Consider the following 23,239-nt stretch of genomic DNA (forward strand, 5'->3'; position numbering starts at 1 on the left):
TATTACATGAAATTCTCAAAGCAGTATACAATACATTACAAAACAAAAAGCAACCATAGCTGACAATAATGCATTGAATTCTCAAATAGCACTATATGATGTATACAAAAACCAGCAACCATGGCTGACAATATTAAACTCTCATTCAGCAGTATACATACGTTGAAAAACGAATATTTCACACTGTTCTGTATGTATGTACAGCAGGTTATGGCACCGTGAATTCACGGGTGGTGCAGTCATTGACGCGTGACCATCTGACGCGTATGGAATGCACCAACAGTCATCACACTTCACTTTACACAACACTGAACGCTCTCTCTCTCTCTCTCCCTCTCCCCAGACAGACAAGTAGACAAGCTAACAGATAAAGAAAACACACAGACAACCGAACACCGGGTTAAAACATAGACTCACTTTGTTTACACAAGTGAGTAAAAATTACACACAAAAATAAGGCAGCTTCAAAACATGATCATTGAAATAATACTTTAAAAAATGACCAAAACGTAATGGTCTCCAGCGCAAAATTTATCAACTAAAGCAGCACAACAACGAACCCACACGGGATGTTATACTCAGTAATGTCACAAAACCAAAAAATATAATGTAAGCACGTTCAAGGACAGAAAAATAAAAGAGCATGCGGAAAACAGCAACCGAATGAACAGTGTCAAAACAGAAGAAAGCAATACGATTCGGTCTGTGTACATGTTATATGGCACTGGGATCCACGGAGAATTTAACATTACATCTTGTGGATGTACAGTTCGTAAATCGCACGCACAAACGCACGCACGGACAAACACACACACACAACACGCACGCACACAGACACACACGCACACAAGCGCACGCACACAGTTTAACGCAACCCCTCCTTCCAACGAGAGCTAAACTAATCAAGAACAGTAATTTACTGAAGTTGGTTGAAAAAAAAATTCAAGTTACCTATAAAAAAAAAATCCCCGATCGTTCAGATTTACAGGTCTTTGTTGGATTACCGTAGAAGACAACAAAAATGACAGAAAGCTGTAAAGCTGTATTAACAGCAGCGAGGCTTTATATAAAAAAAAGAAAAATAAACATGACACATAAATTATATTCAAAATAGACAATATACGCGTCATAATTTTCCCACATAATTCACGAAACACAAAGCAACTGTGTATATGCACACACAGAAATTTTGTATCAGATACTTCTGATATATATATATATATATATATATATATATATATATATATGCATTCTACGTTCAAGAAGCATGCGACACTCAGTAAAATGCTGAAATCAACCATCAGACAGACATGAATGTGAGTACAAGGTTGTATCATTACGCTGTAAAAAGAAACCAAAGCCAAAAACAAACTATTTTATGATTAAACACACGCACAAACACACACACACACACCCGCACGCACGCGCGCAAACACACACACAACACACTTTTCAAACAAACGTGATGAGGGAATATAAAACATGTCCAAAAGCCCACCAGTGTCTCACTGTTAGCCGCTGGGACAGACACGAGGCCAAAGGTCAACACAAACTACCCATTGTTTTCCAGTCATCAAAAAAAAAACCAACAACAAAAAAACAAAACCTGTATAAATAAATAAAATAAAATGATAATAACAAGACCATATCCATGACATCGTTATGACACACTCTGTCGGTTGAGCCCCATACAGCCTCTAAACAGTTCAGGTTTGGTAAGTGCACCTTTACCTTCCACAAGCTGGTCACGTCATCATACTCCCCAAGCCCCCCCCCCCCCAACCTCCCCCCCCCCCGATCCTCCACAGTCCCCCGCCCCCCAAATAAATGTAACTTCTTGAACCAATGTTTTACCTCATGGTCTTAATTTACGATTTGTCATGATTAGAATATTGGTTCTTTTTCTTCTGTAGATTTAACCAACAACCCCATAAACAACCAAATCAAAAAAGCCAATCACAACAGCTGAACACTGATTTCGCGTTTAACAACAACAACCAAAAACCAAAACAATAAAAACAAAAAACAAACAAAAAAAACAACAAAAAACAATGATCTGTCAACGCCGTGCTCAAACCAGCAGATCGTAAAACTGTATGCAAGTGCATTCATTCTCTCTCTCTCTCTCAACATGATAAAAGAAAGAAAGAAAAAAGTCCTTTATCAACTACAATTTACGAACATACAATCACTGACACTCACCCTCTCCATTTTAGATTTTGTACTCTACCTTTTCCACATTATGTTCTCTCTCTCTCTCTCTGTCTGTCTGTCTGTCTGTCTCTTTCTCTTCCTTTTTTAGTCCCCTCCACCTCAACCGCCCCCCTTTTCATTCGAATATACAGAAATGTCGGTATCTAATTAATATTAACAATCCTCATTATGATAGGAATGATAATAATCCAAATAACAATAATAATATCATTTATTTTCAGTCTAATATCATCATCTTAGATGCACAGACTATAAATAAATAAACGAACGTGTGTACGTCATTATTTACTTACGCTCACTGCGTCACAACCACAAGAATCATAGGCAAGCGCGATGTCCTCGGATATCCGATGATTCCTTTCGTAGGGTAGCTAAAACATTTGTTTTTAATGTTTAAGAAGAAATACCAGTCCAAACGCCAACGCCGAAGTGAAACAGCAGCAGAGAAGTGCGGTCTTCTCTGGTGTGTGACCTAGCGCCGACCTAGCATCGACAGGTCCATGGTGAGGACCTGCCGACACTGGGAGGGACTGCCACACACGAACAAAGGTGTGGTTATGCATGGGGAGAGCGGGGGAGGGAAGGGGGCGGGGGTAGGTGGGTGGGTGGACAGGTGAGCGGGTGGGTGGACGGGTGAGCGGATAGGTGAGCGGGTGGGTGCATGGGACTCAGGATGAGAAGCGTGAAGGGACTGGCGCTGAAACGGTGCGGACGGTGGAGTAGAAGAAACAAACAGCAACGATAACAACAACAACAACAAAACAACTGCCCCCAAACAAACCGGCGAGATCAAACATTGCTATCATTTCACTGAGCAATTTCAAACAGCCCTGTCATTTGACATAGCGATTTCAAATATTCATATCATTTGAATGAGTGATTCCAAACGTTGATATCAATAAATGGAGTGATTTCAAACATTCCTTTTCCAGATCAAACATTCTTTATCATCGCAGTGAGTGATTTCAAGCATTTTTATCAGGATCAGACATTCCAAATTATTTCACTGAGCGATTTCAAACTTTCTTATCGGGATCAAAATTTAATACCCTTATTCCACTGAGTGATTTTAAACCTGACCATAAAACATTCCACTGAGCGATCTGAAACATTGAACAAACATTCCTGACTTCAACGAGCCGAGGGTCAAAACAATCCTCTCACAACATCACTGAGCGGGATCACAACGTTCACATCACTGAGCCGGGATCACCACCACCGCTATAGTCCCTCCAGGCAGCGGCAGAGGTGGAGGTCCCAAAAGTCTCCTCAGCCAGTCTCCTCAGCCAGTCTCAGTCACAGTCTCCTCAGTCAGAGTCTCAGCCAGTCTCAGCCAGAGTCTCCTCAGCCAGTCTCCTCAGCCAAAGTCTCTTCAGCCTGGGCCGGGATCCGAGGGCGGACGACAAGGGGCAGGTTGTCCTTGGCCTTGGCCACGGGGATGTAGACCATTGGGGCACCGGGCTCCTTCAGTCGGAAGCGGCACCGCCGTAGCAGCTGCACCAGGAAGACGGCCTGCATGAGGATGGCCAGGCGACGCCCCACGCACACGCGCGCCCCGGTGCCGAAGGGCAGGTACTCGTAGCGGCTCCTCTCCTTCTCCTCGGGGGTCAGGCCCAGCCAGCGCTCCGGGAGGAAGAGGTGCGGGTCCCGGAAGGCCTGGGACGTCTGCTGTGTCTCGCGCAGAGAGCAGGCCACCACCCAGTCCTTGGGCACCTGGTAGCCCTGCCATATAGCACAGTGGTTGAGATTACACACACACACACACACACACAGAGATATATATAGAGAGATGTATATAGATACACACACACACACAGATATATATATATATATATGTGTGTGTGTGTGTGTGTGTGTGTGTGTACACACACACACACACACACACACAGATATATATATATATATATATATATATATATATATATATATATATATATATGATTTTATTATATATGTGTGTGTGTGGAAAAAGAAAAAAAAAACGATTCTAATCAGAAAACACAAAACACAAGAATTATAACCACCTGGTGCAACAAAGGCAAAGTAAATGTTGACATTCTTTCATGTATCCCCCTCCCCCCTACACACATACAAAACAACCCAACGTTGTGTGTGAGAGTGTCACGTTTTTTTTGTGTTCCTTTTGTTCTTTTTCAGGGGAACGCATGCCTGCATTTCTCCCCTGTTTACGAGAAAATACTGAAAAGGACTAGTCATTCGGATGAGACGATAAACCGAGGTTCCGAGTGCAACATGCATTTAGCGAACAAAAAATGAACCCACGGCAACAAATGGGTTGTCCCTGGCAAAATTCTATAGAAAAATCCACTTCGATTGGAAACAAATAAAATTGCAGGCATGGAAAAAAAGAAAGAAAAAAAAGAGTGGCGCTGTCAGTGTAGCGACGCTTTCTCCCTGGGGAGAGCAGTCCGAATTTCACACAGAGAAATCTGATCTGTTGTGACAAAAAGAGTAATACAACTACTAATAATAAATTATTTAAAAAAAAAAAAACCTGACAAATTTCCCCTATCTACAAATAGCCAAAACCCTTACCAACATAATCATGCCCTTTCCCGTACTGCTCAAATTCGGTGGACAGCACTGAAGCTGTCTGTATATTTCGGGCCTGGTTGAAGCCGCGATATATGATACATTATAAGTACAGCCCTGTTGGGGCAGACACTTCCAAAACCTAAATGGATGCTCTAATCATCATCAAAACACTGAAAGCACAAAGTCCCAAACTCTGTGGGGACAAGAATTCCCTTCCCCTGTCAATGCAGGCAGGCAACGAAATCTCCCCAGCTCACAACAAACAAGAGAAAGATTCAAGATTCAAAAGCTTTATAACTCAAGGATGAACTATTTAGGCATTGCCTAGTCTTCCAATCTGTCCTTGTGACAACAGTAACAAAAGCAATAACGATTATGACACAATGATAATAATGTTGGTAAATACTATTACTACTATTCTGATACGAATAATAATATCAGTAATAATAATCATCATCATTATGGTAAAAAAAAAATCATAAAAGGAACACATTCACACACTCACACCCCACATACATAATCATACACGCTCCCCCCCACATACACACTTATGTACATACATATGCGCATGTATACACACATGCACACACCTACATGGATTATTATATACATGCATAATTATATACCTACATGCATATATAAACACATATGTCAGTGCATACTGCAGTGCATTGGCAAACACTGAAAATATACATCTGTTGAAAAGCATGAAATGAAGGGGTTATGAAAGATGGCACATTCAACAAACACACAGAATACAGGAAAGAGACATGATCAAAGTGAGAAACAGATAGCGGACATAAAGAGAACATAGGAAACACAAATATATCAGTGTACAAAATTTATACAATAGTGAGCAATAGTGAACAAGAAAGCAGAGCCAGATGGCGGTCTACACTGTGGAGGAGAAGCTCACGCAGTCTGGCTCCTTGACAAAGCCATTATGGTCGTGGCTTAGTAGGTGGTGTCCCATGTACGTTAAATCACTACTGAACCCCACCGAAGTGACTCAGCTGCAGTGCAGCGTCTCCTCTGGTGTGTGGCCTCCTGGTGACCCAACATCGATGGATCCCTGCGGACTGCCGACGCTGGGGCTGTGACAGACGAACCTGGGTGTGGCCGTGTTTGGGTGACTCGGAATAAGCGGCGTGGGAGTAATGCCACTGAAACGGGGCAGATGATGGGGTAGCAAAGAGAGACCAAAAAAAGAAGAGAAAGAGCAGAGCCAGCACCCCAATACGTACCCCGATCTGCAAGGTCCGGTTGGCTTTCCTGAAGACGGCCCCAGCCGGCGGGTAGAAACGGAGCACCTCGCTGTTACAGGCGTGCACATACCTCAGGCGTTCTATGACGTCGTAGGTCAGCTCCTTGCAGGGGTCCTGCAGAAGGCCCTCCTCCTCCAGCTCTCTCTCCACCTTCCGCACGGCTTCCGGGTTCCTGCCCAGCCGGCATGGTGTTGGTGTTTGTGAATGTGAGTGTGTGTGTGTGTGTGTGTGTGTGTGTGTGTGTGTGTGTGTGTGTGTGTTTGTGTGTGTGTGTGTGTGTGTGTGTGTGTTTGTGTTGTGTGTGTGTGTGTGTGTGTGTGTTTGTGATCATACCTAGCTCGGTCTTCGGTATGTATTGTATACATCTTCTTTAAGCTTGTATTTATACATTTGTTTGTTGCTTGTGAGGTTTGAATGTTGTGTGTGTGATACACATAAGTCTTTTATGATCACTGAATCTATTTATCAACGGGTTTGTTTTTTTTCGAAGTGTTTCGGTATTTATATATTTTCTTTAAGTTTGTATTTATATCTACTTTTGTTTGTTCCTTGTAAGTGTTTCAATGTTTTACGTATGATGTAAATCGGTCCTTTTTTTTTACTTTTTTTCAATGATTACTGAATGTATTCATCAACATGTTTCTTTTTTTTAATAGTTTTTTTTTTCTTAACATAGAGTGCGCTTTGAATACATTGCGCTAGATGAGCATTCTGTAACAGCGCTACATAGAAAAGAGGGGGGTGGGGTGATCGTGGACGGGATGATTGGGGGGGATGAGGACTAGTGTGTTGGGTGGTGTGGAAAGGAAATGAGAGAACGAATGGGGTGAGTTCAATCCGGCATTTCTCACTATGCATATCTGTATTCTAATGTACGTGAATGCATCTTCTTCTTCTTCTTCTGCGTTCGTGGGCTGCAGTTCCCACGTTCACTCGTATGCACACGAGTGGGCTTTTACGTGTATGACCGTTTTTACCCCGCCATGTAGGCAGCCATACTCCGTTTTCGGGGGTGTGCATGCTGGGTATGTTCTTGTTTCCATAACCCACCGAACGCTGACATGGATTACAGGATCTTTAACGTGCGCATTTGATCTTCTGCGTGCGTATACACACGAAGGGGGTTCAGGCACTAGCAGGTCTGCACATACGTTGACCTGGGAGATCGTACAAATCTCCACCCTTCACCCACCAGGCGCCGTCACCGTGATTCGAACCCGGGACCCTCAGACTGACAGACCAACGCTTTGACCACTTGGCTATTGCGCCCGTCACGTGAATGCATCAAGCTTCACGTGCCGCTGAATGACACCATTCCGTGTATCATGATGATTAAAGTTGTGTGTTGTATCTTGTAGCAGGGAAGAAATGTGTCTGTTTTCCCACATTTCCTAAAAGAATCTTTGCCATGTTCTGAAGATATAACAATTATCATTACAACTCCGTGCCCATGAACAAGGAAGTAAGTATCACTTTCTGAGGTGTTTATCACAAACCTTCCTCACACCAACGTGAATCGGTAAAATGGACCAGTGTACCAGTGGACAGGCCAGTGCACCACTTTCCTGCCGGATGTGAGGTACTTATTTTTCTCACTCCTGCAAACAAAATCTATTATCCCTGTTCTCCAACACGAATCCCAATCATAGTCTCAATGTAACGAAATTTAATATGCAGGAAAATATTTCCGTTTGGCCGGGCGCACACTGGTAACTGAACATATCAAATTTAAAATGTTTTACCATTTGAATGCTGTCATAATTTTTTTTTTCAATGTATAAGTGGAGGAGGGGAGGGGCGGGACGTGATAGTGAAACTGGAAGGAAACAGGAAAGATGAGGAACCACCGATGAACGTTTGAAATAAACAGAAATACAAAAAAAAAGGACTTCATGGACTTCCTCCCCCCCCTCCCCTCCCCAAAATCCCCTCCCCCCCACACTCCCACCACCCCTCTCACCTCCCCATGCACATCAAGGCGTTGCAGAAGGCCGAGGAGGTGGTGCTGTACCCGGCGAAGAACAGTTCCAGAGAGTTGTCCTCGATCAGCGCGCGCTGGTGGCACATGTCCGGGTGCAGCTGCATCAGTTCCACGATGCTGTAGAAGTCGGCGTCACTCCGCTCCTGGGTCGTGTCCAGCTTGTGGCGGACCTCCTGCACGATCCGCTCACGTGCCCGCAGTCCCTGCAGTGTAATGCTCCGTGTGACACCCCGGTACACTTGGCAATAAAGGCACATTCTGTACTCTAAATGGACGTCTTTGTGATCACCCCAGCCCACCACCGGTACACTTGACAATAAAGGCACATTCTATTCTCTAAATGGACGTCTTTGTGATCACCCCAGCTCCCGCTACACGTGGCAATAAAGACACGTTCTATTCTCTAAATGGACGTCTTTGTGACCACCCCACTGGTACACTTGGCAATAAAGGCACACTCTATTCTCTAAATGGACGTCTTTGTGACCACCCACCCCCACCCCCAGTACACTTGGCAATAAAGGCATTCTCTTCTTCTCTAAATGGACATCTTCTAACCACCCTCCCCTCCACCCCCGGTACACTTGGTAATAAAGACATATTCTATTCTCCAAATGGACGTCTTTGTGACCCCCCCTCCACCCCCGGTACACTTGGTAATAAAGGCACATTCTATTATTCTTTAAATGGACGTCTTTGTGGACCTCCCCACAGGTACACTTGGCAATATACACATTCTATTCTTCTCTAAATGGATGTTTTTGTGACACCCCACCTCCCCAACCCCTCCGCCACCAGTACACATGGGAATAAAGATAAATTATGTTCCATACTAAATGGGCAACGTCTCAAATCAAACCCTTTGGGTGTGATATTCTTTGTGATGCCAGTACACCAGTATTGAAGACATATTTTATTCTTCTCTAAACGGACAAAGTCTCTTAAAAAAAGTCTGTGGGTTCTCAAATGAACCCTTTGGGCGAATATCCCATGTGACCTCCACCCAACCACCCCCTTTTGCAATAAAGACACATTCCATTCTTTTCTACACGGAGAAAGTCTCTCACAAAATCTGTGGGTTCTCAAATCAAACCATGTGGGTGTAATATTCCTTATGAACCTGTTACTCTACGCAATAAACACACATTCAAACCTATTCTAAAAAAACATGTGGGTTCTCAAATAAAACCCTCTGAGTGTAATATTCCTTGTGACCCCGGTTCACTTGGCCATAAAAACAGATTCTAGTCTATTGTAATTGGACAAAGTCTCTTAGAAAATCAGTGGGTTCCAAAATCAAACCCTGTGGATGTAAAGGTCCTTGTGACCCTGGCGTACTTGGCAATAAAGACACGTTACATTCTGTTCTGAACTGAGAAAGTCTGTGGGAAAAAATGTGTACTTTAAAATCAGCACAACACACTACAACAGTTTCAGTTTCAAGATGTCAAGCGTGCGAACTGATCAATACATGCTACATCACATCTAGTGGGAAAAGGGTGGAGTTTTTTGGGGTTTTTTTTTTATTCTGATCTCCCACGTCAACAGATGTGCAGACCTGCTTGTGCACGATCACCCTTCGTGTGTATACGCACGTCGAAGATCAAATACGCACGTTGGAGATCCTGCAATCCATGTCAGGGTTCGGTGGGTTATTGGAACAAGAACATACCCAACATGTACACGCTCCGAAAACGGAGTGTGGCTGCCAACATGACGGGGTTCATAAAAAAAAAAACTACTGTCAAACAAGCCAAATGTCACATGTTTCTATGAGTTTGTGTTTGTATGCGTGACTGAAACCTGACTGAGCGACGCAGGGAACGAACCACGTGCGACCAATGACAACCGTTAGTCGGCTGTACCCAGGTAGGCATCGTGCTGTGCAGATGATACCGTGTTTGTAAAGAGCTCAGAGCTTCGTCTCTGAAGTAGGATAGGCAGCCATATAATTAATGACTGAATGAGTGAATGATATGGTTATTTATACAGCGCCTATCCTCGCTAAGCATCCAAACCATCACTATCATCATCATCATCATCCACATGCCGCAGCGACCAATGGCAACCGCCAGTCGACTCTACCCAGGCAGGCACCGTGTTGTGCAAATGACTCCGTATTTTGATAAGCGCTCAGAGCCTGTCTCTGACGGAGGACAGGCAGATATATATAATGAATCAATGAATGAATGAACGAACGAATGAACGAATGAATGAATGATAAGGATACTTATAAAGCGCCTATCCTCGCTAAGTACCCAAGCCATCATCAGCACCTTCCACATGCCGCAGCCCGGTATGGCGACGGGCAGGGAGAAGAGGTTGCCGACAAACTGCCTCATGGCGGCGGGCAGACTGTCGTCGTTGGAGCGCTCCATGCTCTGGCCCAGGATGATCTCCAGAGACAGGTCCAGGGACAGTCGCTGGCAGGCCGGGAACCCCGACACCTCGCCCTCAGCGGCCGACGTCTGGCACCAACGGTCCAAGTGACGGCTGACAACCATCTGTTGGTTTGTAATACATATATATATATATAATTATACATATTTGTGGTGTGTCTATTTATATATATATATATATATATATATATATATGGAGAGAGAGATATATATACATATATGTGTGTGTGTATGTAAAAACAAAATGTCACAATACAACACCAGTTAACAGATGATTGGGACAATCGGATAATCTTGTACAAAGTCCTGTTCCAATAAAAGTACATTTATAAGTATGTGAATGGTGTTAGGCGCAACAAGAACATCTTATACAAACTCCTGGCGTAATATAAGTACATGTTTAAGTATGTGACGAATGTTAGGCGCAACAAGAATATCTTACACAAAGTCCTGTCGTAATAAAAGTGCATTCATAAGTATGTGACAGCTTCTAGGACAAGAACATCTTATACAAGGTCCTGTCCTAATTAAAGTACATTTATAAGTATGTGACGGATTTTTGGACAAGAATATCTTATACAAGGTCCTGTCTCAATACAAGTACATCTATAAGTATTATTGGAAATTAGGCGCAACAGGAATATTTTATACACAGTCCTGTCTAATGTAAGTACATTCATAAGGATGTGACGAATGTTAGAACACCAATATCTTATACAAAGTCTCGTCGGAATATGTAAGTAAATTTATTCGTGTATGACGGCTGTTAGGACAACATGAATATTTTCTACAAAGTCCTGTCCCACTATAAAAATTATGTACGTTTATAAGTATATGACGGCTGTTAGGGCAAGACGAATATCTTATACAAAGTTCTGTCCTAATATAAGTACATTAAGAAGTATGTCACGGATGATTTCACAGGTTAAAAGAAAAAAAAAAAGAAGCGAAGCCTTAATAGCTCACGTGTGATTCATGCTGAGTTAAATGCTACCAGAACGAAATCGAAAACGCAGGTGGTGGGGGAGGGAAGGGAGTGGGGAGGGGCGTGTCAGTGCTAACAAAGAAAATAGGTCTGTGGATCCAAGCAATACTTTCGCTCACCATGTGAAAGGAGCATTTGTCAAACCGGAAGTTGTGAACTGGGAACCGAAATTTCCAAGCAGCCCGCTTCAGTATAAAAAAAAAAAGAATAAATAAAAAAGAGGGGGAGGGGAGTGGTGAGGGGACAGGTATGATTAAGTGTGTGTGTGTGTGTGTGTGTGTGTTTGTGTGTGGTCATATTACATTGTATTGTTTGGTTTGGTTGGTTGATCTCTGCATTTGATTCTCTTAGGTTTGATTCTTTCTTCCGATTCCTCTTTATGTGTGCGTGTGTGTGTGTGTGTGTGTGTGTGTGTGTGTGTGTGTGTGTGTGTGTGCGTGCGTGTGTAAGAATGAAAAAGAGAAAAATGATAACAAATAACTCTCCCCCCACCCACGATCACCACCACCCACACGCCCCCAACGACAAGGAAAGAGGGAAAACAGCAAAAAAAAGCCGCAGACGACGAAAAGAAAGAGGGGTCTATCGGTTCATGGAACCAAAGCCTGCAGCGCGGCTGGCTGTACTGGCGGACTGACCGAACTGACCCACCTGAATCCGAGGCACGAAGGACGCCATGACGGCGGGCGTGAAGATGGCCCCGATGAGAGGCTTGACCTTGCGGTGCTCGTCGCTGCTCATGCCCAGCAGGGACCGCGGGCCCACCAGGCGCTGCACGCACTGCGGCCAGCTCGAGCGCACGCTCACGTGCTCGCCCATCAGCACGTGGCGCACGTGCTCGCCGCCCACCACGCGCACCACGGGGCTGCCGATCATGTGTGTCTTGTACACGGGGCCGTGCGCCGCCAGGCGGCGGGCGAAGAAGTCTGCTCCCTGCGACAACAATGAAGGACATTCATGGAATTCATGGAAGTTATGTCTGTACGATAGTCGGTAGTGTCCGACTATGCTGCTCATCGGAACAGCTGACCGCTGCCTGCGACAACAATGAAGGACATTCATGGAATTCATGGAAGTTATGTCTGTACTATAGTCGGTAGTGTCCGACTATGCTGCTCATCGGAACAGCTGACTGCAGCCACCAGATCCCCCCACCCCACCCTACTCCCCCAAGTCTGCAACACGAAGCCAGTGCAATCTTGTCTCCTAGTATGAGAGCCATCGTCCCCCACAAAAGACTAAGCTGTGAATGAATTCAGTGTGCAGTGAAGAAACCATACAGCTCTCGCTCTGCTGTTGACCTAAATGTTAGCTGGTGACAATTTCATATAAGCCGAGCGTTTAGCTGAATAACAAATTCTGAAATGCAAAAAGGGGGCTTTAGTCTTGTAGGCAATGTCAGAACAGTGCTTACAGTATGTTTTTTTGTTTTGTTTTTGTTGTTTTTTTCCTAAAGGTCAGCATCATGTCAATCTATATTCCTGAGTAAAGTGGACTGTCATCAGTTTCCCCGATCTGAATGAGTTGGTGACGATTTGCTATTTTTGTTGTTGTTGTTGTTGTTGTTCCGAGTGAAACACAACGTTTGGTATTTCGCTGGTAACAAACAGAACCAAAACAAACGCAACACACACACGCGCACGCGCACACACACACACACGTCCATAATTCCATCGATGGGGTTTACGACAAATAAATGAGTTCTGTGTTCACACACACACACACAAGAAAAAAAACCCACAAAAAACACATACACACATTCCCCCACCCCCACCCACTCTTAAACCACCACCCCTCCGCCCTCCCCAGCAAGAACGTGCCGGCAAAGCATGACAGAAAGGTTATTTTATGTACCTACCTGGACCATGATTTATTAATAAATAAATATATATATCGAAACTTAGTGTCAGGTCAGGATCAGGTCAGGTCAGGAATAATTTTTGAAAAATCGTCGTCACCATTAGGATACACCATGGCAAACATCTGATCCAGTGATCACAAGTGACCAGGGTTCGAGGCCCCGTTTCTACATGGTGTTGTGTCTTTGGGGAAAGGCACTTTTCTCTCAGTTTCCTCACCCCACCCAAGAGGGAATGAGTTATCTGAGTTCATCTGGGGAGTGTTGAAATGGCGGAAGGGGGGGAACTGGGCCCCGCATTCCTATGCCGAGCCCAACCAACCGACCTCACGTTGGGGCAATCTTACGGTTTTCAAAATTAAAAAAAAAAGAAGAAAAAACGCACATCTGATCTATGAACGTGTTGGTGAGTGACAATCCCTTGGATGCACACATAATTTCCATTTCAGAATAATAAACATGTATTGTGTTGTATTGCATTGTACTGAGTTGAATTGTGTTGTATTCTGTGTTGTCTTGCATTGTATTGAGTTGTGTTGTATTGCATTGTACTGGGTTGCACTGTGTTGTATAGCATTATATTGAGTTGTGCTGTGTTGTACTGTATTGTATTGCCTTGTTCTGCACCTTTCCTTCTCTCCAGAAATGTGAGCAACCTCAGAGAGCAGCCATCACCGCACAACCAACACGTGGGACGCTTTCCACAGACATTTCGGAGACCTCTTCCAACACAAACACCCATCCCTTTTTTTTCTTTTTTACGTTCTATTTTACTTTTTGCCCTTGCAGAAGCTGACCGGTGTGCAGACAGAGACCTGTCAATGGAATCAGAATAAACGCTGTTCCGGTGTAACGACACAAATCGCCCCCACATTCCTTAGGTCCCAGGGGGAATCTCTCGGGATCTCTCTCCTCTTCCCCACCCCCTCCCCCTATTTCTGTGCTGTTACGGCTTGTGAAAGCACCTAACCCAAAATGTCTGCCTCCTAAATTTATTGTGTTGGCTTCGCACGTGGGTACGTGCGCGCCCGTGCACGCGCGCGCGCGCGCGTGTGTGTGTGTGTGTCTGTGTGTGCATGTGTGTTAGGAATCATGAGAGGAGGGCGAAAATAGAAGCAGTAATAGAACCAAGAAAGAAAGAATAAACAGCCGGAAGAATATGTTGATTTTTTTTTTTATATCTCAAAAATACGTGTGCATATGGTCAGGGGATATAACACAGACGGCTACAAGATATTTTGAAAAAAAATGATTTGTCCCGTGTCATTTCTTGATAAAACCTTCAGGGATCACGCTGCGGGGCAAGGGTTCAAACCGCCTATCATGTTCGGCTATTCAATCGAACAAAAAACTACACGACGGATTTAGCTGAGATTTGGACAACTGATACGTGGGCTTTGTAAAGCCTTAACGAGAATTTCCTGGGGCTTCATCTGACGTATTTTCAACATTTTACTGTCGGAAGTTTATCAAAAGGACGAACATTTAAATAGACAGACACTGAGACTAACGGACAGGCGGACATTTTAAACAGCTGGCTTTTCGACTGATTTACACACACACACAAGGACCGATCATCAATGTCCAATATATTTTTGATTTGGCTGGGTTTTTTCCCCTGCTAAATCATCGTGAAAATGGGATGAAACGAATCCTCTTCCTTTCCCAACTACATCGATACTACGCGACACGAAAACCTCTGAAATAAGAAATACAATGAACAGAAAAATATAATAAACATAGACACGTTTTCTAGGATCGTGATGAAGGTGACAACGCAGATGATCTTCTTTATCTTTCTTTTAAAAATGTTTTAAATCTTTATTTTATTTTCTTTCTTTCTTTCTTTTTTTTTTTTTTTTTTTTTTTTTTTGTTTTTTGACAAGGCAGAGAGTTGTGACATTGCTTAAATGTCACAGGGTTCCCATGACACAAACGTGCAAACTGGCCACAAAGAAATACAGAATGAATAAACAAATAGATGAATAAACAAAAAGGTAAATAATAAAATGAATTAATTGATTAAGCAATTGAAAAATAAACGAATTAATCAAACAAAACGAATACATATCTAATATAAAACATCCTTTCTCCAAAACACCGCACTTTTGCCTTGCTGGCAGCAAACACACTTGCAGCGACAGAATTTATGCACTGCTGGACTCTTCCTGATCAATTTTCTTTCTCCTTGTTACTATCATTTAATCTCGTCAACCGTGGCAATCCTCCATAGCTGACAATCTTCCATGGTTGAACGGGTGTTGCCTGGTCAATGGAACTGCATCTCCAACCACACTGCTGATTTGCTCACGGTCTGGCTAAACACTGACTCCCACAGTCGCCAGTATTTTCTCCCCATCTACTAGACCTTGGAGTGCTGGTCTGGAAGCTAGTCATTCGAATGAGACAATAGAGCGAGGTCCCGTGTGCGGAATGCACTTAGCGCATGTAAATGAGCCTACGGAAGGGGGGAGGGGGGAGGACGGGGATCTGGGTAGGGAGGAGTGGGGAGGGGGAATCCAACTGGCTACGGAGTTCACCTGTGTCAACGTAACACACAAAAACCATGCACTCGGAGTCGCCAGTTCCAATCCCGGCACTTTGCAGTCTGGAGAACTGCCCAAAACGCGCAGCCAAAGAAACACCAGCAATTGTGGTGACTGACTGCCTTGGGAAAGCTCTGTGTGTGTGTGTGTGTGTGGGGGGGGGGGGGGGGGGGGGAGGGGGGGGGGGGTGAGTGTGCGTGCGTGCATGCATGTGTGTGTGTGTGTGTGTGTGTGTGTGTGTGTGTGTGTGTGTGTGTATAAGTGTGTGTGTGTGGAGGGTGGGAGGGTGCATGACTCTAAATACGCTAGTAAGAAGCGCAAACGTATCGTCTTCCTGTCTGTCTTCTTGCCCACATACACACGCAATTACACACCAGTGTAACACAAGAACTGTTTCCCCGTCCCGGAATGGGTTTCAGTTTCAGTTTCAAGAAGGTTTCAAAGCGTGCGGACTGATCCATATCAGCTGCATCATGATTGTGTTAAAAAAACACCAAAAAGAAAATAAAAAGCAGATGCCTGACCTTTGAATAAACCCAAAGTATTGGTCAGGCCTTGAGAGCTTAGCCTAGCTTCGCTCTTTATTCAATTCCGTCCTGTCTGAAGGCAAAAAAGACAACACATTTTTGTTTTAACCCGGAGAGAATGCATAGCTAAATCAACCATTGAGAAATACATCGCTGTGAAATATTGATTGATATGGATACACACACACACACACACACACACACATATATATATATATATATATATATCGCCCGAGCTCTAAGCGCTTTACAAACACGGGGTCATTTTACACAACAGCCTACCTAGGTTGAGCCGACTGACGGCTGTCATTGGGCGCTCATCATTCGTTTCCTGTGTCATTTAATCAGATTTCGGGCACGCACATATACACACTCAGACAAACATGTAACATTTAACATCTTACGTGTATGACCGTTTTGTTTATTTACCCCGCAATGTAGGCAACCCACCGAACGCTGACATGGATCACAGGATCTTTAACGTGCGTATTTGATCTTCTGCGTGCGTATACACACAAAGGGGGTTCAGGCACTAGCAGGTCTGCACATATGCTGACCTGGGAGATCGGAAAAATCTCCACCCTTTACCCACCAGGCACCACCGAGATTCGAACCCGGGACCCTCAGACTGAAAAGTCCAACAATTTAACCATTCGGCTATTGCGCCCGTCATTAAATGAACAACTTACAAACCACCCCGCTGGAATTCCTGGGCAATAAATTCTGCAGAATAAAATTGATGGGGCCAAACAGTTCAAGCATGGCACTGACTTGCGGTTCAAGCCAATTGTTGCAATGCCAGAAATGCCGCCAAGTGCAAACAGCGGGAGAACAAGCGAAAGAATTAAAGACCGGACGCATTCAATGTGATCTTCTTCTTCTTCTTCTTTTTCGTCATCTATCTGGTTGTCTCAAGATCCTACAGGCACAAATGATGGCCTGGCAACTAGTCATCTCCATTTCTCCCTGTTCCTCGTCTCTCAAAGGGCGTCGCTCTCTCACGGTCATCATCCATCAAGGTAATCATCGAACTGAAATATCAAGCTGAACCCATCGCACACCTTCCGGGTGCATTCTTTGGCCGTAAATTCCGCAGAATGAATGAACCGACTGCCCTCCCAAACTTCACGTTTGCCATAAATAACACACACAAACACAAACACACACAAAGAAAAAAGAAAAAAAAACTCGTCGGCATCTCCATCAACAAAGTTCCAGCAAAACTCCTAGCAGTTCAAAAAAGGGCAGCGAGTGCAACTGGCAGCGAAGAATGCTAAAACGGTCGGGGTGATCAAACGTTTCGGGAAAGCCTGCACCCATCTCAAAATGTAAGCCTTTCTGCCTTCTCTTCTCTTTTTCATTCCTTAAAAGGGACATGTCATGATATGTTAGAAAAAAAAAGAAGGAAAAGGTGTCTTATGGGACTGCGTGACATCAGAACAAAAATTATATATATATATATATATATTTCTCAGACTCTCTCACTCTTCTGTTCTCTTTTTTCCCCTTGAACATATTTGGGTGTCCAAAAAACCCAAAAAAAAACCAAAACAAAACAAAAAACTGGTGGGTGGGGTGGTATCTTATGGGACTTTGCGCTATTAGAAGATCTCTCTCTCTCTCTCTCTCTTCATTTTTCTTAAGATGAACATATACATGCCAGGATATGTTAAAGAAAAACGAAAATCATATCAATCTTATGGGACTGGGTGATTAAAAACGGTTGTACCCACTCTCTCTTCCTTTCATGTTCATTAAATGGACATGCCAAGAAAATAGTTTCTTACGGGATGGGGTAAAATTTAACCCCCTGAATTTCAGTGGACATTCTCTAAGTTCACTAGAACACTGTTGTTTGCACGAAGTGCCCTGCGGGTGGCATCAGAGTTTCAGTCATGGAGGTTCTCGCGAAAGCTGTCAGCACGGAAAACTCACTACCCTTTCAACTTTTACTGAACTGTATTACTTTTGTCACGACAGATTTCTCTGGGTAAAACTCAGACTGTCCTTCCTGAGGATATAGCACGTCCCCACAGTGAAGCATCAACCTCCCCCGTCCCTTCTCTCTTCTCTCTGTGACTGCATTAGTTTCACTATCACAGTGGATTTTTCCATGGAACTTTTTGCAAAGGAAAACCCTCTTGTTGGTGGGAGTTCGTTTCACACAATTAACGAAACTTGAGCAACAAGCCCAAAGACGCATCCGTGAAATGGAAGATCCTGGACTGTGTGGTTCCAGTTTTCCCATTTGCGCCCGTAGTGAACCGCTTTGGGTAGGAGCCGGCCAGACACACACACACACACAAAACAAAACAAAAAAAACCCCAACAACAACAACAACAAAAAATAGCACTTCTGATGGTGCTCGAACCCACGTCCTTGCAGTCGTCATCCTGCGTCGCTAACAACTTCGCCACGGTGGCGGGTTCGCGCACTGAATTAAGTCGGGATGCGGCAACATTCAATGGGGGATATTTAATAAGTAAAGCAATATCTTCTTCGCATTTCGATTAATGTGTGTGTGTGTGTGTGTGTGTGTGTGTGTGTGTGTGTGTGTGTGTGTGTGTGTGTTATTGATAGATAGATAGATGAATATGCTTGTGGCATTCTTGATGCAAGAGCAGACCAGACAAGAGGAGACAAGGAATGGCAGCACAAGGCACGGCAAGACAAGGCAAGACATGACAATGCGGAAGACACAAGCCTGTGCACTTTAAGACAGTGGGCAAGGCAGGTGAGAACAGGTCAAGTGCTGAATCCTTGCAAGGTAGCCCGAGTGCTAGTCATTCGTATGAGATGAAAATCCGAGGTCCAGTGTGTGCACCATGCACTTTGTTTACCGAAAAGAGAATACATGGCAACAAAAGGGCTATCATGATTATCATCATCATTATCATTGACAATAATTGTCATTATTATCGTTATTATTATCAGTTATTTATTATTATTATTATTATTATTATTATTATTATTATCGATTCTGTTGCTTTTTATCGAAGCCGAAAAGTCTTCATGAAGACAGGTAAAGTTTTGAAACTTTGATAGATCTGCATTATGATCGCAAAACAAAGAAACGCCGGTCGATGTAGCGTGCTGAAGGCAGAACTGTTCCGTTTGACAAACACTCGTTTAGGATGGCGATGTCGTATCTAGATCGCTATATGTATGTTATGTATATACTGGTAACCCCCCCCCCCGCCCCCACTCCACCTCCCTCCATTATCTCACCCTCCTTCATCCACAGCTGCAAATTTCGGTTGTGTGAGCAAATTTATGAGTTGGATTGTTATGTATGTACTGAGAACCCCTCCCATCCCCTTCTTTTCAACCACCAGCGTTTTACGGTCGTGTGAGCAACAACAAAAAACAAAACAAAACAAGAGAGGCAAGGCCTTCAAGACTCACTTGTGATACTCTTTAAAAAAAAATCCAAGCTATTTATGTATTGAGTATAATTTCAAAATGTAATGTTTAAGATGAGAAAGATCAGTTTAAAGCGAATTAAGTCCCCTAGCATTGATTACAGAGTAATTTCCCTTTTTTACTATCTACACCAAAACGTTTGCAAAATAAATAAAACTTCCATGCTTAGCAAAAGAAGTTCCTGTTTGACCAAAAAATGATAATAATGACTGCACTTGTTGTTGGGTCAGAATATCAGATCAAAGTGCCAAGTTCAGAGAACACAAAAAATATAAATATAACAGTAAATGCAGTTTGCATATAATTAGGCTTCATTTTTAAAATTTTTTTGTTCCCATCCCAGAGGTGCAATATTGTTTTAAACAAGATGACTGGAAAGAACTGAATTTTTCCTATTTTTATGCCTAATTTGGTGTCAACTGACAAAGTCTTTGCAGAGAAAATGGCAATGTTAAAGTTTACCACGGACACACAGACACACACACAGAGACAACCGAACACCGGGTTAAAACATAGACTCACTTTGTTTACACAAGTGAGTCAAAAAACAAAAAACAATAACAACAACGTTATGTATGTACTGGTACCACACCCCTCCGCCCTCCATATCGCCCCACTCACCTCCTCCCAAATCAACAGCCACCGCCTGCGTTACTTGTTTATAAGAAAAAAATATATAACATGGATTGTAGTGTATGTACAGGTAACATTCTTCTTCTTCTTATTATTATTATTATGAGCATTTACGCCTTATCTTGAAAATAAGCCCTAGACGTTTACAAATAGAAAACATGTAAATATCAAAAAGGAAAAAAAATGAACACAAGATACCAAACATTATTAATAATCATTCATCCACAAACACACACACACACAATACACAAAAGCACACACGCACGCACACACAAAAAGTCATAGCACACAATAGTAAATAGTACACAATCAAAAATACAACCAACAATTTCTGAAACTATCAAAACTCACTCACTAATAGTCAGTTTTGTTCATAATGGAAAGGGGTGAGCTGGATCCCTATCTCCCACCACCATTGCCTCTTCCTCATCCCAAAACATACTTTGGATCGTTATATTTGTACTGGTAACCCCTTCCCCCTCCCCCCCAACCCACACCCATCCCCCCGCACCAATTTATTTTCTTACCCCCTACTTCAACTCCACCCCGGCGTTTTCGGTTTTGCTGTTCCACAGCAGGAATCGCACGTTAGCTGTGAAGGTTGTTGTTTTTTTTCTCTCCTAATTGTTTATCTGATCTTATTTTATCTTTCTTTTTTTTTTACAAACAGTTGTGTCCAGTTTGTATCAGCTAGCAGAAATCAGTACACGGGCATTCCCCTTCGGACACACAAGCAAGCAAGTATTCGAGGAAAACAAGAAAGAAAACAAAATTGTGCTTCGTCACACTCTTTTAATATATATCTATATAAACACACACACATATATATATATATATATATATATATGTGTGTGTGTGTGTGTGTGTGTGTGTGTGTGTGTGTTGTGCGCGCCTACGTGCCTGTGTATGTAGTTGTATGCGAGTACCCCCCCCCCCCCCCAACCCCCCGACCCCCAGTCTCCATCCTTCCTACTAGCTCTCTCTCTCTGTCTCTGTCTCTCTCTCTGTCAGTCTCTCTCTCTCTCTCTCTCTCTCTCTCTCTCTCTCTCTTCGGGCCTTGACATCCATGCCCATCCTCGCGACCAATGAGAACCGCCTTCTCTACCCAGAAACTTCCTCCTAGACGCAGCGAACTCCAGACGACCCCAAACATCGCGAAGGGAGACGCCACCGCTGCCGCTTTTGGAACCGCCACTGTCCTCATCTCTCTTCCGACTCGCCCTTATACATGACTGCTGGTGCTGAAGGCAAATAGACGAGAAGAGTTTAGGAGAGAAAAAAAAGAAAAGAAAAGAAGAAAAAAAAAGATCTGCGTTCTCGAAGGCGACCTCCTGTTGTTACAGAAAGGGACGGACGCGGGTGTGGGGGTGGAGCTGGGGGTGACGTAATGAAAGGATGACGACATTTGAGGAGGTACAGACAGAAGAAAGGAGGGAAGGAAGGAAGGAAAGGGGATGAAAGGGAGAATGGATTGAGGTGAGGTGTTGGGGGGAAGGGGTGGTGAAGGTGTCGGGGGTGGGGGAGAAAAAGGGGGAGAGAGGGTGAGAGGGAGAGACTCAGAGAGAAAGGGAAAACAGTGGGGAGAGAGAGAAAAAGAAAGAGAGGGAGAGAAGCAGACAGAGAAAGAGAGGGAGACAGAGAAAGAGGGAGGGAGGGAAAGAGAGGAAGAGAGAACTCGGAACTCAGAACTCAAAACGTTTTTTATTCAAGGATTAAGATTTTAAGCGTAGCCTATTCTTCCAATCTGTCCTTGCTAATCTACATCTATTACAGCACACACATAAATGAAAGGAAAAGGTTTTCATGCAAAAGGTATACATAATGAAGAAAACAACCCCCCCCCCCCCCGTGCACACACATACATACACACACACGCGCGCACACACACTTAGAGCACCCCCTTCCTCCCCCCACATACTAGGATTGACAGATGGATAGGACAGTGAGTCAGAGAGAGAGAGAGAGAGAGAGAGAGAGAGAGGTGTCATCAGTATAGAAGTTCCAGAATCATACGAGCGTTCAAAAGGTACAATATTGTTACTGTCTCTGAAATCTACGTGTGGCAAGTGCAGCATACTACAGTGACTACCACCATCACCAATATTAATTGGACATTTGTCACGATTATGATAGAACGAAATGAATAGGTTTATGCATGCATAAGAAATAGAGCGAGAGAAAAAAAAAGAAAAAAAAAAGAGCAAAACAAAAACTATGAAATGAGAAAGCAAGAAAAGAACAACAGCAACAATAGCTGATACAATAAATAAGACATAACTGGCCTCTTCGTTACTGTCTATAGTAATTCAAAGATCAGAGTTATTTACTGTTGGAAAGGGTGAAGATGTTTATGCAGACATGATTTGAAAATAGGAAGAGAACTTCCCATTTGTATGTGCAAAGGAAGGGAGTTCCACAGGGATGCACCCGAAAATGCAAAATTAGTTTTGAACAAATCAATTCGGGTACGTGGCAAAATGTATTTGTTTGAGAGAGGGAGAGAGGTGAGTAGGAGAGAGGGAGAATGAAAGAGATATAGGAAGAGATGGAGGGAGAGATGGGGAGAGCGAGAGAGGGAGAGAAAAAAGAGAGGGAAAGAGAGAAAGGGAAAGAGGAAGAGGGGGGATGGAAGAGAGAGAGAGAGAGACATAAAAAGGGAGAGAGAGGGGTGCGGGGGGAGGAAAACACGCACGCGTCAAAAGACCAGACGTCGGGTTGTTGGATTATCTATTCGGGTACTGGAGTTGCATATCTGCGTGTTTTGTTTTTTCCCCCTTTATCCGCGGGTCTGTTTGCATTTTACACCCCCAAGCCCCTCCGCCCCCCAACAGACGCACTTCAAAAAACAGCTG

General features: G+C 43.6%; 1 protein-coding gene across 2 annotated transcripts in view; it reads right to left on the bottom strand.

The window, feature by feature from the left end:
* Positions 1–1,258: 1,258 nt before the first annotated feature.
* LOC143279392 (cytochrome P450 26B1-like) overlaps positions 1,259–23,239 on the bottom strand; it is a 37,669-nt gene continuing 15,688 nt past the window's right edge. For both annotated transcript variants that reach the window (XM_076583430.1, XM_076583429.1), the window contains exons 3-7: positions 12,052–12,333; positions 10,293–10,520; positions 7,996–8,219; positions 6,015–6,207; positions 1,259–3,936 (exon numbers count right to left, since the gene is read on the bottom strand). In XM_076583430.1, coding sequence (XP_076439545.1) covers positions 3,559–3,936; positions 6,015–6,207; positions 7,996–8,219; positions 10,293–10,520; positions 12,052–12,333 — 1,305 coding nt within the window. In that variant the 3' untranslated portion in view covers positions 1,259–3,558. The remainder of the gene's footprint in view (positions 3,937–6,014; positions 6,208–7,995; positions 8,220–10,292; positions 10,521–12,051; positions 12,334–23,239) is intronic.

Source organism: Babylonia areolata, chromosome 2, assembly GCF_041734735.1.
Source record: "Babylonia areolata isolate BAREFJ2019XMU chromosome 2, ASM4173473v1, whole genome shotgun sequence".
In the NCBI taxonomy this organism is placed as follows: domain Eukaryota; kingdom Metazoa; phylum Mollusca; class Gastropoda; order Neogastropoda; family Buccinidae; genus Babylonia; species Babylonia areolata.